This window comes from Hipposideros armiger, unplaced genomic scaffold (genome assembly GCF_001890085.2).
Source record: "Hipposideros armiger isolate ML-2016 unplaced genomic scaffold, ASM189008v1 scaffold_41, whole genome shotgun sequence".
Classification (NCBI taxonomy): Eukaryota; Metazoa; Chordata; class Mammalia; order Chiroptera; family Hipposideridae; genus Hipposideros; species Hipposideros armiger.
The window spans coordinates 2,713,125-2,737,235 of NW_017731391.1; the positions used below are offsets into that span (position 1 = coordinate 2,713,125).

The window sequence follows — 24,111 nt, forward strand, 5'->3', positions numbered from 1 at the left end:
CAGGGGCTGCAGTCTACGCAGTCACCAGCGACGCACGGCAGCCCAGCTCCAGGTTGAGCTGTTGTTCAGCATCTTAGCTGTAGAGGGCAATGTCACTGGCCCTCATATGTGGGATCCGAACCAGGGCCCTCTGGCGTCCCAAGCCAGCTCTTAACCAATGCGCCACTCGGCTGGCCCAATACTGAATTTCTTAATGTTCCTATCAAAACAGGAGAGTAAACCAGAGCTGAGAGCTACACAGATGGCCAGTATTGGTGGGAGATAATGTTTGACAACAGGCAGAAATCTGATTCAAAAGAGACTTAGGAGAAATGACGGAGCCACAGTTGCTGAAGGTAGTGTTATACGGATGTTTTGAAGTTAAAGAGTAAATTCTTAAAAATATTTCTGAAACAAAAAATATTACATCCTTGGAATTCACACAAAAAAGGAGTTTTTGCAATAGCAAAACTTGCTTTGGGGAGTAAAGGCAAGGTATCTCCTATGATTAGCCTGAATCTCTAAAGTAAAATATTGTGAATTCACCATCTTAAAATTTATGTTAAGACAGTTCTTTCTCATGGAAACAAAATCTTTGGGGTTATAATGACTGTATTACTTAGAAATGACAAGCCTAGTTTGTAGACTATTCAGAATCTCTTAAGTATGTCTGTTTATTATAAACAAGCTAAAAATGCTCTGAATATAGCAGGAAAGAGACATGATCTCTGTTTCTTTGCAATGCTTTCTTCTGCGTGCCTGGGTTTTTATGTGTGTAGCTCACTTTTCATCTGTGGTTTGGGATTTTTAGATAGGAATCTGAGAAAAATGAATTACAAAGAAAATAGTGTCAAGATGAATTTCTAAAAATCACTATGAAAATCAGCTAAAACTCAACTTTTTCTCTAGTTGTGGTTTTTGTCTGCAATTTTAACCTTCACTGTACAAAATATTACACAATACATATCCATTAAGAAATAACCTTTTTTGACTCATAATGAAGAATAATTATAGTGTTTGTTTATAAAGACAATTCTGCTCTGATCAGCCTCCACTAAATGAAAAAGGGTTGGGTCTTGACTGGGAAGAAAGCAAATGACAATTATATTTCCAGGGTCTAAAAGAAGGGGATAGCTTGGAAACAGAGTCAGGGCAGCTTACAAAAATGAGGGCTGCAGTTATGGGGCGAGGCTAGAAAACTCCACCTGTGTCACAGGAAATACTGTGAACAGGGAAGGGACTTAAGGAATCCCTTAGCCTGGCTTTTAGGGTTTGCGTCTTTCTTTCAGCATATGAAGAAACTGTTATAAACAAAATCACACCAATATACATACAGATGAATTAAGTTCATGCACATCTAGTAATATGTACTTATGAAGAAGGGGTGATTTGTTACAGACTCTAGAGCAGCGGTTCTCAACCTTCCTAATGCCGCGACCCCTTAATACAGTTCCTCATGTTGTGGTGACCCCCCAACCATAAAATTATTTTCGTTGCTACTCTATAACTGTAATTTTGCTACTGTTATGAATCGGAATGTAAATATCTTTTTGTTTTCCGATGGTCTTAGGCGACCCCAGTGAAAGGGTCATTCGACCCCCAAAGGGGTCGCGACCCACAGGCTGAGAACCACTGCTCTAGCGGGTAAACTGAAGGAAAAATTCTCTCTGTTCCTGTTATTTACATATAGACTAATATGGACTTAAAAAGCAAAGCTATGAAGAATCAATTATATTAGCTAGGACTTCCATTTAAAGATGGCTGGCTAAGCATTGTATTTACATATATTATATTCTTCTGCCTCCTAAAAAAACAGAGGAATAAAACTGGCATAATCCAACAGTGATACAACAGGAAGAAGGCTATTAGTTGATGGCCAAGAGATTTCAGCAAGTTTGTGGAAGACTGAAAACAGATGAAATGGCGTAGACTACTGAAGGAGGAGAAGAAAGCTACAGCCTCATAGGCGAGGAGGGCACTGCAGACAAAAGGCAGGGAAACCTAAAGAGGCTCCAGACTTTGGAGACTGCAGGTAACAGCAGGAGGTAGAAGTGAGGAATGAGCCGGAATACAGAGGCTTACTTGGATGTCTATTTATGAAACAGCCAACTTCTTCCCATCCTGTAGAAGGGCAAGTAACCGTATGTCTACTTGTAAGAACCTCTAAACACACATTTCTCATGCTGATCCTCATATACTAAGAATGCTAGGTGGTTACAGTAGAGTGTTCGCTTGTGGCAGCTGGCTCCTGACATATTCATCACAAAGCAAAGTTTGTCAAGTGACAAATCTCACTTTCTTACACAGGGTTTTCAGTTAGCCTTCATAGTCCTTCATTCTTAAATATGAACCAATAGCCAATGATCACAACACATCTGAGGAACATTTGAGATGAGAAAGATCTAGATAAACAAAGAGAAAGACTAAACTCAGATTAAGTGGAGATAATTCAGGAGACAGCTGAGAACTTAAATTCTAATAAAGATCATTAAACAGATTTGAGACAATGCACCCATAAAACAACAAGCTGTTATGGAATAAGACCCAGAGAACTAGCTCTCAGAAATTAAACATCACTGCTGAAATGAAAATTTCATATAGGGGCTGGAACAAAAATTAACTATAGAATGGAAAGACACAGTGGTGGAATATGCTGAAGATATGACAATAAATAAAAAGTTGGTCTAGGATATTAAATAGCTGAAGAAGAGAAGTTCTAGAAAGAGACAATGGAGAAATGGGGAATCAGAATGGGATTTCCATGGCTGAAGGCCTGTAAACTACAGTGGCCTACTGAAGGCGGAACAAGGATATTGGGGGGGGTGGGAGGGGAGTCTACCTAGACACACCAACGTCTATATATAGAAGCAATGTATATAATATATATAGAACATAAAAATGCATGTATACAAACATGTACACCTTGAAAAAGTGAAAATAATATCCAACTATATACAAGTACACAAACCATAGTAAGGGCTGGGTAAAGGCTGTGCTGCAGTTTCATTTGTTATATTTGCATTGGACAACTATTTCAAGGGCTTACATGTTATTACTTGGTATTTATAAATCATGATCACACTGAGATAATTTCGTTTCATTTACCACTTGAAAAAATTCAGCACTTTAGATTTTTCATTATCAAGTACATCTCTCAATCAAACCTCAAGTTCCTTGGGAAAACACTGAATTCAATTTTGTACCACCTGGTATTCAGTATTAAGACTTGAAAATTGTAGGCACTTGATAAATGTCTATTAAATGTAAAATACTGACAACAGTTTGACTTTTAATGTATAGTAAAGTTCTAAGTCCAAGAAATAGAAATACTGATAAAACAAAAAATTGAGATTTTAAGGTCTTCAATGTTTAGCTCTAATATTTCACTTAGTTAGATTTAATATGTTTTGAAATATGGCAAGGCTTAAGTTGCTGATATTACAGGAAGGTGGCTTTTTTTTTTTTTAAAGATTTTATTGGGGAATTGGGGGAGGGGAACAGTGTCGGGGAATTAGGGAGGGGGACAAGCCAAGTTGTTGTTCTTCAATCTTTGTTGTGGAGGGCGCCAGTCACCATCTGGCTGCCCGTTGGCAGCTCATGGCCTCTAAGCTCAAGGTGCTGTGTTCAATCTTAGTTGTGGGTGGGCGTAGCCACCATCCCATGTGGGAGTCAAACTCAACAGCTTTGTTAAGAGCGCATGCTCTATCAACCGAGCCATCCGGGTGGCAGCTCACCTCAAGGTGCCAAGTTCAGTCTTAGTTGCAGGTGGGCACAGCCTACCACTGAACAGGCGATCTTGTTGTTATACTAGCTGATCCATCCTGCCATGTTGGCAGCTTTGTGACAGCTCAGCAACAGCTCAGCTCAGGCGCAATGTCACTGGCCCATGTGGGAATCGAACCGGCGGCCCTGTTGCTCAGAGCTCTTGCTCTTAAGCTAACTCTTAACCAACTGAGCCACTCAGCCGGCCTGGAAGGTGGCTTTTTTATATGCTAGGTCTAACAAAGAAATAAGATAAGTGATGTATTTAAGTTCTTTAGTTTTTTAAACTTACCTATCTACTTTGTTCCTCTTACACAGATGAAAAAGTAAGAATAACAGGTAGAAAAAATTTTTTTAGTACCTTTTAAATCCTCTTTCAGTCAAAACTAAAATTTAATGGATAAAGATAATTTAAGCATGCAACCCCCTCTTGTGGTTGTTAAAATAACAATTAGTTAATTTAAAAACTAGGGCTCTTAAGCACTTCAATAAATATACTAGATGTTTTATACAGAAACTTCAGAAAGCTTAGCCTTTACCAACTTTTGTCAGCTTCCGATGAACAATGAAGACAATTTCTTACTCAACTTTACTTGTAATTAGAAAAACACACCTGAAGTTCTAGATAGCATATGCTTTACTAATTTCAGGCATTCTATAATATCTTTCTCTAGAAGTTAAAAAAAGAAAATGGAATGTGCACATTAAAAAAATTTGCCATTGGAAATGTAATAGGTACTTATTTCTTTTAAGTTTTTGTCTGTCATGACAATTTTATATGCCTAAGTCAGGTACATGCCTAAGTTCCAGTACCTAAAGCAGGTACAATGCCAACTTCTAAAATAAATCCAGGTTTTTCTAGATGGTAACTGTTGACATCAAGGATATCTGTTTTATACACCACTGTGTAATTATAGTCACTTATTTGGTGATTGAGTCAAAAGATTTAGAGATGGCAATTACTTAAAATAATGCATCCTGATATTTCACCTATTTTTTTAAGGTCAGTTTAAAAAAAAATCTTGCAACAGTGCTGCAGCTGGGTCTGTAATTTGAGCAACAAATATAACAAGAAAACTGAGGAATGATGCTTAACCTCTGTAATTATTTTTAAGAAATTTAAATTGTTTAGTATTAATAATAGGTGAGTGTAGAGCCTCTGCTTGATAACACTTTGTTGGCAATTTATTTGTATATAAGATGCTGCATGCAATCTTACAGCATTAAGATATAGACATTGTCTAAAACTTCTGTTTCGGGAGAAAAAGAAAACTGGGGCCTAGAGATACCACAAGAGCCTCAAAGAAATGGATGAACCATTATTGGAACTGGGGATGTTTATAGCCTAGAAACATTTAAAAGAAAATATGGTAGCTATCTTCAAGTTTATGAAGAAATGACATATGAAAGAGAAAGGAGACCAGTTCAATATGGTTTTCAAGGCGTATCACTATAACAAAGGAGAAGACATACACAAGATTTCTGTTCTTTTGTCAAAATCTTGGAATGGAGAAGAGCTTTCTAAACAAGACATAAAACAAAACCCAGAAACCAGAAGGAAAAAAGATTGATACGTATAAATACATAAAAGTAAAAAAAATTATAAAACAAAAAAATTTATTGACCAAGTTAAAATAACATTAGAAAAAACAGACTAGGCATTCTACAAAAACAGGCAATTTCACAAAATAAGAAATACAAATGGCTTGAAAATTAATACTTGAAAAGATGCTCAACTTCATTCATATTTAAAGAGGTGTATTTTCAAAAACCAAAACAAAACATTTTTACCTACCAGACTGACAAAGATGTATGGTTTTCTAATCACCTGCACAGTGATGGATGGGGAAGGGATGGAGGAAAAGAACCTTCTTAAAAGTGTTGCCCCAAATGTTCTCTATTTATAAATATGGGGAATAAAATAAATATTCTACCAATTTATACTCTGGTAGAAGAATCTCTTCAGGGAGGGTCAAAATTAAAATTGGCAACATGTACTGTGGCAGTCATCAGTGCTCGTCACCAAATATTTCTGGCTCTGCCTTCTAGGGACAGCAGTCGTCCCCCCGCCCCTACACAGTTTCGCTTTCCATGGTTTTACTTACCCTCGGTCAACCATGGCCTGAAAATATTCAATGGAAAATTCCAGAACAAACAATTCATAAGTTTTAAATTGCCCGCCGTTCTGAGTTGTGTGATGAAATCTAACGCTGACCCACTCGGGAAGTAATCCCTTTGCCCAGCGTCTCCGCACAGCAGCTGCTCCCTGCCTTTCGGTCGCAGAGGAGACCTCTCAGTTGTCCTGGTATCACAGTGCTTGTGTTCAAGTAACCTTCATTTTACTTACTAATGGTTCCACAGCGCAAGAGTGGTGATGCTAACAATTTAGACATGCCAAAGAGAAGCTGTAAACTGCTTCCTTTAAGTGAAAGGGTAAATTTCTTGACTTAATAAGGAAAGAGAAAATCGTGTGCTGAGGCTAAGTTCTATGGTAAGAATGAATCTTCTATCTATGAAATTGTGAAGAAGGAAAAAGAAATTTGTGCAAGTTTTTCTGTCACACTTCAAACTGCAAAAGTTATGGCCACAGTGTGTGATAAATGCTTAATTAAGATGGAAAAGGCATTAAATTTGTGGACGGAAAACATGAACAGAAAATGTGTTCCAACTGATGGCACTGTGATGTGCCAGAAAGCACTGAGTCTATACAAAGACTTCAGCAAGGGGTCCCCTGAAATGGGTGACACCAAGCCATTTACTGCAAATAAGGAATGGTTACACAGATGCAGGAATAGGTTTGGACTGAAAAATATAAAAATTACTAGAGAGAGCGAGTGAGCAAGAGAGACCACTTTCACACAACTTTTATTACAGTATGTATTGTTATAATTATTCATTGTATTGTTAATCTTACTGTGCCTAATTTATAAATTAAATTTTGTCACCGATATGTATGTATAGAAAAAATATAGTACATACATACAGGGTTCAGTACTGTCTGTGGTTTCAGGCATTCACTAGGGGCTTTGGAATGTATCCCCCCCCCACACACACACACAGATAAGAGGGACTACTGTATTTGGTGGAACAGCCCCTGCATTCTTTCTCAATTAGGAGTGGCTAAGTGACTTGGCTTAGCTAAAGAGTAACATGCTTGGGGCAGAAGCTTAAGGAGTCAGTGCTGATTTTCTGTATTTCCTTTGTTTTGCCTCAACAATCATGGAAACATAGACACTGAGCTTCCCTCAACCTGGGTCCTTGAGTGAGGATGATGTAGAACAGAGCCCACCAGCTAATCTATAATGGCAAGTGAGCTAGAAATAAACCTTTGTTGTTTTAAAGATACAGTTTGTCACCATAACCAAGGAATGATATAACTTGCAGCATGATATAAACTGCAGCATAACCAAGCCTAAATGATACATCTATCAAAATTAAAAAGATACAATCCTGTGACAGAGCAATTCCACTCTTAGTAACCTCTTCTGCCAACGTACTTGGACATGAGCACAAATATGTATATACAGAATTTTACGCAGCAGTTTGTAAAAGCAAGACTTTAAGGTCTATCACAAAAGGATGGGTTAGAGATTATAGTACAAAATACTATGAGGCCATTTTTTAAAAAAGCAGATCTATACTTGCTAACCTGAAATACTCAAAAGATAAAGACCAAAAAAAAAAAAAAGATAAAGATGAAGAGCAAATACTATGTAACATTTGTATAAAAAGAGATGTAAATATCTTTATATGTTGGGTTGTCGGAAAAGTCATGACATATTTTTTCTATGTTTTTCGTTGCAAAAATGAGTCATGACTTTTCCGACAACCCAATACTATATATATGCTTCATACACAATTTCAATTTCTACAAAAATACAAAATGAACTATTTGTGAATACCTATTGGTTGTTTTTGGTAAGAAAACCTTTTTAATATATAACACTTTTGTTCTGTTTTTATTTAAAAAAAATCAAGTATATATAGAAAAATATTTGAGTGTAATACAATTTAAAATTGACAATTCTAAAATTGACATGAAATAGCAAGAAACCCCAAACAGCCAAAATAATCTCCAAAAAACCCACAAAGTATGACTTACAAGTTCCAATTTGAAAACTTACTACAAGGTAGCAATAATCAAGACACTGTAGTACTGGCATAAGGACAGACATATAGATCAATGAAAAAGGATCGAGTCCAGAAATAAACCCACGTGTTTATGGTCAACTGATTTTCTACAAGAGTTCCAAGACCATTCAACGGGGAAAGAAAAAGTCTTTTCAACAAATGGTGCTGGGACATTTGGATAGCCACACGCAAAATGAATGAATGAAATTGGACCCTCACCTCATACCATTATACAGAAATTAACTCAAAATAGACAAAAGGCCCAAACATAAACGCTAAAACTATAAAACTCTGAGGAGAAAACACAGGGGTAAATTCTCAACACCTTGGATTTGGTGATTGATTCTTAGATATGATACCAAAAACAAGAACAAGGAAAGGTAAAACACATAAATTAGACTTCAGCAAAATTAAAAATGTTTGTGCTTCAAGTGAGTGAAAAGAAAAGAAAGTGAAAAGATAACTCAGAATGGGATAAAGTAACTGCAAATTATATAAGAGACTCATATCTAGAATATATTGGGTTGTTGGAAAAGTCATGACGTATTTTTTCTGTTTTTCGTTGCAAAAATGCATCATGACTTTTCCAACAACCCAATACAAAGAGCTCATACAATTCAATAATAAAAATATAAATAACACAATTAAAAAATAGGCAAAGGATATAAACAAGCATTTCTCTAAAGAAAACACAAATGGCCAATTAGCACATGATATGATCTTTGACATGATTAACCATAAAAGAAAAGCATTTCAAAACCACAAATGAGATACCACTAGGATAGCAAGAATCAAAGTCAGACAATTATCAAGTGTTTTCAAGGATGTGGAGAAATTAAAACTCTCATACACTGCTGGCAGGAATGCAAAATGGTGCAGCCACTTTAGAACAGTTTAGCAGTTCCTCAACGGTTGAACACAGAATTTCTGTATGCTTCAGCAATTATACTCCTAGGTACATACTCAAGAGAAATAAGAACAAATGTCCACAAAAAAGTGCACACGAATGTTTATAGCAGGATTATCGCATTACTCAGAATAGCCCAAAGGTAGAAATAACCTAAATGTCCACCAGTCAATGAATGAATACATAAAATGTAGTGTGTCTCTACAATGGCATATTGTTCGGCCATAAGAAGGAATGAGTACTAACACATGTTACAACATAGATGAACTTTTAAAACATTAGATCAAGTGAAAAAAAGCCAGTCTCAAATGACTACATATTATGCAATTCCATTTATATAAAGTGTCCAGAATATGTAAATCTAGAGAGACAGAAAGTAGATTAGTGGCTGCTTAGGGCCGAGGGTGGGCTAATGGGGTAGGGAGGTGAGAGAGCTAAAGGCTGTGGTGTTTCTTTATGAGGTGATAAAAATGTCCTAATATTAGTTGTGGTGATGGTTGCACATACATGACTGTACTAAAAATAACTGATTTGTACACTGTAAATGAGTGGATTACATGGAATGTTAACTCTAGCTCAATCAAAATAATGACTCTGAAATTTAAAAAATCTAAAGAATGAGATTTGTACCTGCTGAAATGCAATGATTTTAAGATACGTTAAACAGAAAATGTGGAGTATATCCCAGTATATATAGTAGATAGTATATAGAGTGTATTTTATATTGTAAAGTATGTATATGATTCCACATGTATATTTATATATTCCCATGCATGTATAGTGTGTTCCCATTAAAAAAAAGATTGTGTGTGTGTGTAATTATAAAAGGATAAATAACTGCTAATGAAATTACCTTTGATAGTTAAATGGTGAGAGGGCTGGGGGCGAGAAACAGGTCAGGGGTTGAAAGGAGATACATTTTTATCGTATCCTTCCTTTTTTGGGTTATAAGTTCTACCATATGCATATTATTTTCATGATACTTCGTAGAGATGAGTTTAGTATAGGAAATAACTAGCTAGTAGGCAGAATTTGACAAAAATGGAATGTGCCACTTTGGGAGGCAGCTTGTTTCTTGTAAGGTATTCAAGTATAGGACAGATATACACTTGATAGGGATCCTGGAGGACCAAGTGTTAGATGGGTAAGTGGACTGGATAACCCTTGTTCTAGAATTCTAGAAGACCTTTAAAGTCTCTTCCAACCCTGAGATTAATTCCAAATTAAAAAGGTAGTTAGTCTTCAGACTGGGAAGAACCTATGAGAAGTAGGGCAGATTTGAAGAAAAAAAATAAATTCTATATGTGGTTTGATGTCAATTAAGCTTAATTGTTAATTATTTAATGTGACTTCAATGTCAACACAGTGAGTCAATGTTCTAAAAAAACATTTTGAATCAGCAGATGCATAAAATAAAGTCAAAGTGCAAATTAAAAAAATTGAATAGTTTTCCTTTTGAAAAGAATATCTACCCCCTCCATTTTTTATCATGACTAACATTTTTATTAAATATTGAGAAAGACAGATCTTGTGATTTGGATAGAAACACTGGTGAAAAATGACAAGGAGTGAGAAATACAAAGTCCAAGAAGCTAATTTTTATCTCATAATTTTTCTTATTTGTATTTCTATTTTACGTTCAAAGTCAAGGCTGCTCCTTAACAATATGGTAGGACCATAAATATAAAGGAAAAGTATCAAAATATCATTAAAAACGTTTCTAACTTTATATTTGTAATTTTTAAAAAACAATGTAGTTTACCAGTTAGATCAACACCAGAGATGGATTTCTGTAGAGATAACAGAGAACGAGAAAGCATTTTTGGCAGCAATGTTAGTTTCGTTAAGAGCCTCTGGCTATTATAAAAAACACAGAAGCAGGCCTTTATGCCCACCTGCATGAAAACTGATTTGAATGAGTGAAGCATTTGTTCTCCGTAACTATAGAAGTCACCAATGTTACAAAAAGCATATTTCTATAAATGGGAGAAAACACTGGAGAGCCTCAGAATACAGCGAATAATCAAGTATTTTCTAGTATTTTCAGAAATTAGGTAGTCAGGTGGTATTACTCAAGGGGAAAAATGTAGCTATCTGGCCAGTATCCTTACTACTGGCAAGCAATTTCCATTTTAATATTCTTCTTAGCAGGTAAAATAAAAGTCTTCTTCATATCTATAGACTTTAAGCTAAAATTTCTCTCCAACCTAAATTTGTTTTTTCTCTTGGAACTCTCATTTTTGTCTTGGATTCCTGTAGTACTTTAAGGAGTCAAGTGTAAGTTATTTCTTTTGGGGTGCTGGTGCTGGTGGTAGAGTTGGTGTGAGACGAACAGGGTCCTGGTAGAAGTTTCGTTAATTTACCTCTTTTTCTTCTGCTCATTCTATAGCAGAGGGCATATCAAACAATTTATCTTTTATGAGCCTAAAATCTCGTTTTTGAAATTTTTTATTGTATTTTTAGATTTCAAATGTTAGATGAAATATAAAAAAACCTCCCGCATTTTGGTAACCAAATTTATGTATGTATGTTCCGTCCTCAGTTTGAGAAAATCCTTTCCTATGATTCTAGTACCTGGCTCAACTTATTTTTCTCCTCTGAAACAGTATGTTTCAGGAGCTTTAGAAAGATCAATTTCACTGCAGGAGGCAGAGATATTTCTTTTCTCTTTTTTACCCATATCACATACATTAGAGTTCAGAAGAGATCCTTGCTTAGAGATCAGGATTATTCAGGTCACCTCATTCGGTACCGTAGTGAGTGCTGTGTAAACTGTAAAGCATCACAAGTGTAAGTTAACATTATAAAAGATGCATTTTTCAGGAAAGGACAATCCTTTGATTTCATTAGAACCAAGTCAAAGAAACACTAGATCAAGATTTTGTCACTGTGTGATACACACAGCCAGGTCAATACCAGTTCCATAGTCAACAGAAGGAAATGAGATGAAAGGCTGCAGAACAGCACCCACCCCTGTAACCCAGTGTGCACACACAGATAACACAGAGTTGCACCGCGATCCGAATGTTAGGGAATTCCGTGTGCATGTAAGTGTGCTTAAAGAAAGTGACACGGTTGTTACAGCTACCTAAAGGCGGTTAGCGAAGAGAAGTCATTTGACTGGCAGATTCTGGGGAATCTTGCTTTTTGGTAGGTTTTGAGCTCTTAAGCCAGAGCTTTAATTCATCAGCAATTTTTCTGTTTGTTTTTATATATTCAGATACCTTTAGAAGGTGCTCCCTGCACTTATCCAGGATGTTAGTTTCAGGTTATTTCTAATTACAGTAATACCTTGGTTTGCTAGCATAATTCGTTCCAGAAACAAACTACTCATATTGCAAGACATCGGTCGTTTACCATGTTAAAATGTATTAGGAATGTTTGTTCGTCTTGCGGAACACTCGCAAACCAAGTTACTTGCAACCCAAGGTTTGACTGTATACCTATATATTGTGATTTCTTTATATACAGCTGCCTGTTTTTATTTTATTTCTTTTCATTGAGTAATCTTTTAGCTCCACACTTCTTAAATTGTGGCACGTGCGCCCCCCACAGTGGTACACCAGGGGTTGTATGAAACTACAAGGTAAAGCTGAAGCATTTTTCCAGAGGGTCTGTTTTGAAAATCTGGAAAGCTATTAGTGTCCTGATTAAGAGTGTGGGCTCTGTTGTCAAGTTCCTAGGTTAGAATCTTGACTGGGCTCCTTGTCCTTTGGCAAGTTACTTAACCTATCTGTTCCTAAGTATTTTCCTCTGAAAATAGGTATAATACTAGTTAGTGCCTACTTTATAGTTTCAGCAGATAGTAGTTATTATATAATTTAATAGTAGGTTATTCATTTTTCCCCCTTGAGCAAATATAAGCAAGGAAGGAAAGATAAGAAATGCTGGGGGGTGGATTTAAATAGGAAGACCAGGGACCATCTCAGTGAAAAGGTGACTTTTGAGTAAAGACCTAAAGGGAGTGACGGAGTTAATTGTGGATTCTGGGAGAAGAGGATTTCAGAAAGAGGGTACAGCAAATACAAAGGCCCTACGGTATGCCTTCTATGTTTAAGGACTAGCAAGAGGCCAGTAGGGTTGGAACAGAGTGATTGAGATGGTGAGAAAAATGACATGAGATGGGGGAGGGGCAGTGGCTCATGGAAGGCTTTGTGGTTTTTCTTCTGAATGAAATGGATAGCCATCATGTGCAGCAGTGTTATGGTCTGACCATCCCTCTGAGTTAAAAGAAGATCACAGGGAGGCAAGGGTGAAAGCAGGTAGGCTACTGCAACACTAGAGAGATGACGGTGGCTGGGACTACAGCGGTGACAATGGGGGTTGGTAAAAAGAAGATAGAATTCTTAATATACTTTGAAAGTTAGAGTAGATAGGATCTATTGTCAAATTAGTTGTGAAATGTGAGAGAAAGAAGTCAAGGGTGTTTTTGAAGTTTCTGGCTTCATCACTAAATAAAAGTTAGGCTGCTATTAACTGTGATGGTAAAATTGATCACAGGAAGAGCAAGTTGGGGGGAATGTCAGGAGCTGTTTCAGACAGTAAACTCGAGATGCCTGGTAAACATTCAAATAGAGATGTTAGGTAGGTATTTAAATAAACTGGCTTGACATTCAGGGGATAAGTCCAGGTTAGAGTTACAAATTTGGAAGTCATTAGCATATAAGTCATGGGTCACTTGATGGGGTTTGTTCTGAGAAATGTTGTTAGGTGATTTCATCGTTGTGCGAATGAACATCCTAGGAGTGCACTTACACAAGCCTAGACGGTAGAGCCTACTGTACATCTAGGCTATGTGATATATGATGTAGCCCGTTGCTCCTGGGCTACAAACCTGTACAGCATGTTACTATACTGAATACTGTAGGCAACTGTAACACAATGGTATTTGTGTATCTAAATATAGAAAAAGTTCAGTAGAAATAAAGTACAAATGATAGTGTGCGTGAGCGCTGGGGGTAGGGGGAGGGCTGTGTAGGGAGATGCCATCTGAAGGAAAGTATACATCAGGAGGGAGGGAGGGAGAGAGAGAAAGAAGCAGGACTGGGAAGAAAGAGAGATAAAAAAAAACCACACACACAAAAAAACGGAGAGAAGTGGGTATGTGCCTGCGTGCGTGCATGCGTGTACAGCGGTGGGCGGGCTCTCGGGCTTCCCTGCTCCCCAGCCCTCTCCCCTCTCTCCCGCACCAACTCCGGGCCCAAGCAAGTGTAGGATGCAGGCAGACAACATGCTAAGCCTAATTTATTTAAACCACCTAGAGCTAGAGTGAATTCAACACCTTAGTCAGGTCCAGCTTTTTCTTTCAACACAGCAAACAAATTTCCTGCTTAGAATCCATTTAATGGACCATGTATATGTGGCTTAGCATTGTCTGAAACGTTACGTGGCATATGGCTGTATTGAAAGTCATGACGCTGAATATGACGATCTAGCAAACAGCGTAGACAGAAAAGAGAGAGGCCCAAAGATTGAGCTTTGAGGCTTTTTTTTTTAAGCGGAGCCATCCTGCCGCGGCGGCTCAGCTTGGGCTGGGACTCGAACTGCTGTTGCTCAGAGCTCAAACTCTTGAGTGAGCTCTTAACCAACTGAGCCACTCGGCCGGCACCAAGCTTTGGGGCTTTGATCTCACTTCTTTGAAGAACAAAGAGGTGAGAGGTCTGAGAGATGTATGTGTGGGAACCAGCACAGAATAAAAGGAGATGTGGAAATCCTAGTGTAGAATCCTAGAAGTCAAATGAACAAAATGCTTCACAGAGAGGAGAGTGCCCAACTGTGGCGAACGTTGCTGCTATGAAGAGCAAGGAAGATGAGGGCTGAAAGAGAACCACTAGGTTTAGTAACAATGTTGTCCCTGATGACCTTGACAAGACACCTTTCTGTTGACTGCAATGGAAAAAAACCTGACAAGAACAGATACAGGAGAGAATAGGAGAGAAATTGGGGATAGCAAGTTTAAGCAACTTTATTTTCACAGGCCAGTTTATCTTAAAAAAAAATTTACTCTCCGTTTAAGATTCAGCAACTTTCCAACACAGGAAATCTGCAGTTTCAATAAAAGGAGAATAGAAAGAAGGCTTTGGGGGGAAGAATAGGAATTAAATACCAGTGGAATAAATAGTGGAATATTAAAATTCACACTGATGCAACTCAACAAAAATGGTTCCAGCTTAGTCACAGATATATAGGAAATTAAAAAAAAAAGTTTTAGCACAACTTCTAGAGCAATTAGAATCACACACGGTTCCTTAAAGCATACAGGTGCCTGCATACACATGCACACCCTGGGTTCACCATTCACAGGTTTTAACTGAGCAAGTTTGGGCTGAGCCCGGGCATTTTTATTTTTTGAAAGCTCTATAGGTGATTATGGAATTTGAAAGCACCATAGCTCAGTTTGGGTTGAGAATCGCTAGGATATAATTGTTTAAATCATAAAATAAGCCAAAACAATCAGAGTCCTCTAAGAAACTCAGCAGTAAAATCACTATTTTTAGAAATTTTAACAAGGACAAGTGATACTAGTGGTAGTAGGGGGCTGCATGCTGCATGCACGTGATGACACAGTGTTTTCCAGTCTGCAATACTTGGAACAATTCAGTGGGGATACAAAGATAGCTAAGATATGTTGTTACTCTAAAGGACTCTCAGCTAATCTACAAATTTGCATTAATATTCAAGAAAACAAACACTTATCTTCCACTTTCTTATCTGAATGTAAGTTTCATACTGAAGATTGAGCAACTTAAGGGGTCAGATAAAATATGACATGAAAAATTATATTACTTGAATTAATAAAGATATAATTTAGTATTATGCCAATATCAACTATTGATTTCAGAATGGGATACTCAAGTGAGATAGATTTAAAACTAATGTTCTATTGACAATTACAAATAAGAAGAAAGGTTACATTAACTGATGTTTAAGGGAGACTGAAAGAGACAAGTATTAGGAATAGGATTCAAATTTTTCTTTAGGTTAAATTATTCCAGGACTTGTAGCAATTTAGACTTTATTTTGAAATAAGACTAACAACATCATATTAGAGAAATGAAAAGAATTCTACTAGTCAAAGAAGACGGATTTACTATATTATTAGTCCACTTCTCTTACTAAAATGTGTGTTTTTATGAATTTTTATTTGCAGAAATTTTAAAGGGAAAGTAAGCATCGCCATATGTTAAGACAGTAACTGAAAAAGATGTGTTGTAAACATTAAGAAAATAAACAAATCAGAGTTGATTATTCTGAACATCTGATAACTGTCATTCAAATTTCAAGTTATACCATAACAAAATTGAAATTCAAAATTTTATGGATACTCAGCGAAAGTTCTGAAAATAGTATGATTTAGGGCAACATTTAAAAGAGGAAATAATAATGCTGATACCCATTTCTGCCGTGAAATCAAATGTACACCAATAAGCCCAGCATGGAAAATGATCCCACCTTCAGTATTGCTATTACCTTGTGTGTAGGCAGCATCATCAGATCCCATACTCAACTTCCGTGCTTCACTTATTCTATCCACATGTGCTAAAGTAGGGTCCGTGAGGTGTTGCATATTCTCTGTTTCTACATAATGATCAGGATGATTTAGAAGATTTGTAAGTTCAAACGTAGGGGACACTACCCCTGGTGAAACTGCAGGGGGCTTATTGGGAGAAACTGTAATTTTGAAAGTATATTTTGTATTGGGCTGAGTGACTACCACTCGAGGAGAAGTTGCAGAGTTACTGCCTATTGCTCGACTTTTGGGAGGGTGGTGATGAATAAAGGCGGGACCCATGCTCACTTGCCCAGACATATTCCTGGAGGTGGCAGACGCTCCAGAGTTTGTGGATATGAAGAGGGTGGGCTGATTCCGGATGACCTGCTCATCTCCTGTGCTGGCGTTAGCTGAAATGTAGACCTTGGGTTGACTGCGGGATATCACCTCATCAGTATTTGGGGGACTGGCAGCTATGTAAACAGTGGGCTGATTTCTATTTAAGGTCTGGCTGTTGACTGAAGAGGAACTGCTGGAAGTTCGAGATCCAGAAGAACGCAATTTTGAAGAATTGTTTCTTTGTGGAGGTTCAAGTTTGATTTCAATCTGGTTTTTTCGAGGTCCTGTTGAGATATTCTGAATGTTATATTGGCCGTGAGCAGAAGACTGTGAGCTACCAGATGAATGAATTGTGGGTGGCTGCGGAGTAGTAGGTGAGCTGATGGGCATGTAGACGTGAGAGGTCTGGTGGCCTTGCTGGTTTGGCTGCTGGGCTGAGGTATGTGACAGAGGATTCGATGCAGGATAAGTAGTCCAGGGACCAGGCTGTGAAGGTTGATAGACTTGTTGCGAGTTCATGGGATTAAATTGAGATACCCAGCCAGAATGCTGTTGTGTCTGTCGAGTTGTACCACTAGGAGTTGTAATGTAAGGTCTAATATAGATAGAATTTCCCTGTGGACTGTTAAGTACAGGTGGAGGTACACCATGTATGTGCAAAGATGTAGGAGTATTACGACCAGTCTGGATATTTGGGGCTAAAGTTACCATAATGGGATTGAATCTGGGAGTTTGTTGAGAAAGGTTAGATGTTCCTTTGCTGCCTAAGTGAAATCCAAGATGTGGTGTTGAATTTGAAGCACCAGATGCACTGGATATTCCAAAAACATTAAAACCTTGAGGAACTTGAGCTGGTGCTGTCTGTGGCTCCTGCTGAAATAGTTCATTATTGGACTGACCACCTTGAAGTTGTCCATCACTAATGCTGTGCGTTAGAGTCCTACTTCCATTCATTCTAGTTCCTTCTCTTCCATGGTGGTAAATGTTTTGTGACTGCAAGTCCAAATTGAGAGAAGTCATGTGATTGCGTAGACCAGAAATTCCAGAGTCATCCGAAAAATTCAAGTCTCCTTCACCGTAAAGATATCTCGTACTCTCCTGAGAGAGAACTGCACAGCAGGCATCCAGGTTGTTATTATTCTACAAACAAAACGAAAACAGCTTGATGTTAATTAACAACCAGAAGCTAATGCTTATACTCTCATCACTACTAAAATATTATGTGATTAACAAGTGATTAGTTAATTATAACAGATATATTTGAACCTTCTTATTTGAGAAGAACTATTTTTTATGCAAATGGTTGAATTAGAAATCCTCATTTCTAATATGATGGAAAAGTGCTCTAACTAGCAATAGCTAAGTGAACCAAGTCATTGTTCTGTTTTAGGAGCTTTTTAAAATGAATTCATGCAAATACAGTCAAATTAAAATTACAACCTAATTAAAAATACAATCTGAATGGTGAACATTCAACTTAAGAATATAATACTGTAAGATTAAATATTTTGAACAATTCAAGTGCTATATAAGTCCTTTTAAAATAACCTTTCAAAAATTATATTTGTAGTGTTTAAATTTAAAAAGTTCTAAAATTCATAACAAAGTCATCTCAATTCCTTACATGCTTCCTCCTAAGTTGTGTATATAAACACGCACAAGCGTACATGCGCACGCGCGCGCGCGCACACACACACACACACACACACACACACACACACACACACGAAATATAAACTCAAGGTAGCCTCCAGGGTAACTGAATTCATATCTGTCTTTAGATAGCACCATACAAAAATCTACTCCCAGAGAAAGGAAAAAAAAGCAAAAACAAAACAAAAACCAACCAGACTATTTCTAAAGAATCTTCAAGGGATAGACTAACCACTATTCATAGAATCATCCATAAAAATATTTGCTGAACACCGACAAAATGCACAGCACTCTGTTTGAGATAGAAGACTCAATGACACACACGCAGAACCGAACTTTTCCCTAGAAGAGCTTGCAACTCAATTAGAAAGACAAACCATGGGCATTTGAAAAGGTAACATTAAAACGTATTTGCCAAATAATAAGTAGAACTGAAGTTGAACAGAGAGTAAATATCACAGGCTACTGTAGAAAGGAGAAAGGACTCTATTAATGAGGGAGATCTGGCCTGATAGGTTTCAAAGGATATGTACAACAGATAGGAAAAAAAAATTCTTGGTGAAGAAAATGGCAGGAGTAAAGAAAGACATAAATGTGATAGTAAGTAAAAGTGTGTTCTAAACAAAGTGACTGTTAACAGATTTGGCTGGAGTTAAAGGTTTATATTGGAAATTTTGTAGAATGTTAGACAAGCAGACTGGGATTAAATAGTTGAGGACTTTGAAAAAGGAGTCACACTGGAGTTTGCACTAATATAGGCCATGGGGAGAGCTACTGAACAGAAATGAACAGAGACGGGAAGACACAAAGGGTGTTTTGGGAAGACAAATCTATTGAGACTTAAAATGAATAGGAAAGGGAAAACTTTTTGACAGGAAGACCAATGGAAGATAAGAAATGGAAACAAATTATGAAAGATTACAGATAAATAGTCAACACAATTTGGCTACAAGAGAGAAAGAGTTCAAAGAAAACATGAGAATTAGGAGCCTGACAGAAGGGGGACAGTTTTAGATATAAAACTATAAAAATTCTTTTATCCGATTTTAACTCTGATTTGATGTATATTAGTTTTTCAAATATAACTTAAAAATTGATCACAATCTTTATCAGTTGATAAAGATTTAACTCCTTATTATAGTTAGACCTATCTTTAGCCAAATGTAATTGGTGCTTTTTGCTTCAAGCTAACTTTATTGCTATTCCTATTAAATTCTTCTCTCTTCTAAGCCAAAGCTCACAAAGACCCCATCTTCTCATCTCTCTGCCAACACTCCCAAATTAAAATGTACAAACCCTATCAAATCCAATACCATACTTCCTTTTTAAAAGCTGGTACTCATATTTACAAAGTTTTCCTCTCTAATTCTTTTGCACTCTCAAAAATCCCTTCAGTCCTTTATAATCTCTGACTATTTAATATATTCCAGTCCCAGCTATGCCATAACCCACATGCCTTTAGGTTATTACCCTCTACAGACATCACTTTCTTATCAGCAAAACATAAAAGAACTCACAGGGATTTTATAAGGCTACAATAGGATAAAAAGAAATGTTACTTTTTATTAAAACTTTTTGAGAAAATTTTGAACATACACAAAAATAGAGTAAATGTGATAAATACCCCTATATTCATCATCTATCTTTAACAATATTTATACATGGCACATCTTTTTTCATCCAATGTGCATGCCCCACCTACTAACTACTCTCCTCACCAAGCTAGATTAACTCTTAGATGTTACTTTGTTTTCATCTATAAATACATTAATATGTATCTTTAAAAAACAGGGACTTAAAAAACAGTCACAATGCCATTATTATGCCTTAAAATAATCAATACTTAATATCATCTAATATCCAAACAGTGCTAAAATCCCCAGATTGTCTCATAAATGTCTTTTTAGTTTAAATCAGGACATAAGCAAGATCCAATTATTTGGTTGATATGCCTTTTAGGTTTCTTTTTAAAGTTTTTTAGGCATGTGTTGAAAAACTTGACCATTTGTCCAGTAGAATTTCCCACTGCACCCTGTGGTGTCATATCCCTTGAATTTCATTGTAAACTAGTAGTTGTAACTACAGATAGCTGTGAGCAGGTTCGTGTATGAATTTCTGGCAGGACCTTTCTGGAGGGTCTATTTTTTATTGCATCACACATACGTATGCCTGTCTTTTTTGTGATCTTGAAGCTGACTGGTAAATTCTGACGCCAGCTTGATTCAGCTAATGATTTTTAGCAGCTACTGATGATCACTGCTCAGCAACTTTATTTCAGTGGGGGTTGCAAAAAGGGTGCTATTGGTGATACCCCAATTTTAAGGTTCCTTCTTCAGGTATTAGCCGCAGTTCTTCCTCAGAAAATGTGCTCTCTTCAACTATTTGGTTATTCTTTGCACAAAAGAGGCAAGATAAATTCTTTCTCTTTACTGGTTTTTAGAGTAACGAAGGTGACTAAGATTTATTTTTTTGTATCATTGTAAACTCCAGTATCTTTAACATTTTGACGTGTGTCAACTGACTGTGGTCATTACAGCCTATCTTTAGGCTGGTGGGAATGACTTCAAGGGGATGTTTCTGTGTACAAGTAGTCTTTCCTTGTTTTCTGATAATGACGAGATGTCCAGATTGTCTTGTATACTTCCTACCCCTGAAATCAACTATTTTTCAATAAAGCTCTGGGATACTTTACTGGGAAACTGTAGAGGACTCTTTTTAAGTGTATCAAAACAAGGTTGAGTTTTTAAAAGGTTGAGAATCATTGCTTTTTTGTATATATACAAATCTACATTCTCTTCAAGCAACAAAAGAATCTGAATCATAATTTCAGTTCCTCTTTTGTTCTTCCCCAAGCTTCTTATACAGACAAGGAGTTTACAGACAGTATCAAAGTCTACATACACTATGATCATTGTTCTCAAACTTTCATTCATTCACTCCTTCAACCAGTTATCTACTGAGTACCCGTTAGGCAAGTAGAAAGGACTACAATCACTGCTCTTAAGGATCTCACAGTCCAGTGGAGATTAATGGGTATACAAATATAATACAGAATAGTGGGTGTCTTAATAGAAATATGGATAAGGACTACAGATAGAGGACATCTGAGGATATGATGCTTAAATAGTAAGTCTTACAAAGACTGAATGAACACTACTTAATGCATTACTTTGAAAAGAAACAGCAATTTTAAACTTACAGATTTAATCATATTAAGAGAATGAAAGAATAGTGAAAAATTCATTTAGAAAAAATCAAAGTGCCAACTGCAATATTTTCACACTATTCTAAGGGTTAATCATCAAATATTAATAAATTTCAAAGATATGAATTATACCTGCTGATAATATAGCTATCTTAAGATAATCCACAGCACAAGGAAATGGTGTGAGTAGGTCCAGAAACAGGGATCTGAGCAATAAATAAGGTCAAGAAGAGAACAGAAGGTAGATATTTCTGTTCTCCCAAGAAGCAAGATGTTTAACAACATGTACACAAATGGCAGTAGGGCATGATCCTGTAATTACTAACTTCTTATATTTTGTATACTATGTTTTTTTCATTTAGAAAAGTTCTAAACCAGTATATATATATATTATTGTTGTGTAAAACCCATTTATTTTCATTAGTTTCAAGTGTACAACACAGTGCGATAGTTATACTTTTTACCCCTCGAAGTGACAACCCCTTTTCCCCAATCCGCCACCCCACTCCCCCCCATATCATACATATCTATTACAATTCCATTGAATCAACTCCCACACTATACTCCACATCCCGTGACTATAATACATATTCAATTATAGTTGACATACAATATTATACAAAATCAGCTTCAGGTGTACAGTGCAGTGATCAAGCCTCTACCTCATCCATGAAGTGGTCTCCCTAACAAGACATGTGACCATCTGACACCCTACAAAATCTTTATAACATTATTAATTATATTCCCTGAACTGTCTTTCATATTCCTGTGGCAATATTGTAGTTACCTATTTATGCTGTCTAATCCCTTCCCCTTCTCCCTTATCCCCACCCCCGTCCCAGCTAGCAACCATCAGTTTTTCCTCTATATCTCTGAGACTATTTCTGCTAAACCAGTATATCATATGGAGGGTTTCTCCAGAGAAAGGACAGATGCCTACCCATTGAGAAAGGGAGAGCTGCTCTCAAAAGAAAGGCTGTCACCAAGTAAGAGATGTTTACAACACTTTATTTAGAGGTAGCTTAATTTACCTTTACAGTTTAAAAAAATATTTCTCCAAATTCAGGAAGACTTATACCCTAGTTGTATCCCCAGAAGAGCCTACCCTATTCCTTTCTTGTTGCATTTCTTGTTATATCAGCTAAAAAGCACATTACTTGGATGCCCAGAATTATTATTAACTCAAAATAAGAGTGTGATCTGCATTATGGATAGTTTGCAAGCAAAACAGATTTCATTTTAGTAATCAGTAGGTGTTGGGAAGTGCGCTGTAGGGAGGTTTGTTTTTGTTCAACTAGATTGATATAATGAAGGTGATAATACTGGGTGCAGAAAGGAAATTTAAAATCTTCTATTTTCTGATAAAGTTGAAAACATACTGGTTTAATTTTTTTAAAATAGGCAATTCATTTACACAGAGCACAACAATACAAAAAGACATGTTTAGAAGTCTTACTCCTGTCTCTGTTCCCATCTGTCTTGTTTCTCTTGTCCACTATTGGTAACCATTTTTTATTAATTTTGCTTTTAATCCTTATATTTCTTTATGCAAACATACATATGTGTGCATATTTATTCCCTCTGCTCACATCTATAATATTGGGTTGTTGGAGAAGTCATGACGTTTTTCTGTTTTTCGTTGCAAAACTGCGTCATGACTTTTCCGACAACCCAATATATTGATCTATAATTTGTTTTCTTAATTTAATACAACCTCCTGATGATCATACTGTAAGAGTACATAGAGCTCCTTATTTTTTTTGAAAATATTTTAAAGAATCCTACAAAAGGCTCTATATTTTACTCCCAGTAAGGTACTTAAAAGTCTCTATAGCTGTGCTATTGGGCAAGTGTCCTGGACAGTTCTTTCAAAATTAAGTCTTAGAAAATTTTATGGAAGGACCAACAGTATTTTTCTTTTCTTTTTTTTTTTTTTAAAGATTTTTTTTTTTATTGGGGAATTGGGGGGATAGGAACAGCAGTGGGGAATTGGGGGAAGGGGAACAGACAAGTTGCTATCCTTTTGTTCTTCAGTCTAGTTGTGGAGGACGTTGCTTCACTGGCCCAAGTTGGCACCATCATTGCGCTCTTCCTGGGTGAGGCAGATCAGTTGCCGGCTTTTGGACGGCCACTCACTGAGGCTACTGGCCGCTCACGCTGGCTGCTGGCTACACACGGTAGTCCATGGCAACCCACGGCCACAGGGGCTGCAGCCTACGCCGTCGCCAGCGACTCACGGCAGCCCAGCTCCAGGTCGAGCTGTTGTTCAGCATCTTAGCTGTAGAGGGCAGTGTCACTGGCCCTCATATGTGGGATCCGAACAAGGGCCCTCTGGCGTCCCAAGCCAGCTCTTAACCATCGCGCCACTCGGCTGGCCCACCAACAGTATTTTTCAATGACTCAGTGAATACTCAGTATAGTCTTATTTTATCACAAAAGTCTATTTGAAATGTTAGGAAAAGGTACCTGTGTTCTATGGGAGATACCTTTCCGCCACTATCTCTGCTCCTCCCTATATTTTAACTTCTGACTCCATTCTTATTACTTTTTACCCTCTTTTATTTTTACACATCACATATCAACAAATGTGGACTATTGATTCATTCACCAAATATTTATTATGGGTGTTTTACTATTATTACT

The 24,111-nt window shown here is 37.0% G+C and overlaps 1 protein-coding gene across 1 annotated transcript in view; it reads right to left on the minus strand.

Moving 5' to 3' along the window:
- TAB2 (TGF-beta activated kinase 1 (MAP3K7) binding protein 2) overlaps positions 1–24,111 on the minus strand; it is a 55,483-nt gene that overhangs the window by 12,406 nt on the left and 18,966 nt on the right. Inside the window, exon 3 of the mRNA XM_019638955.1 lies at positions 16,250–17,750. Within this exon, the coding sequence (XP_019494500.1) occupies positions 16,250–17,750 (1,501 nt within the window). The remainder of the gene's footprint in view (positions 1–16,249; positions 17,751–24,111) is intronic.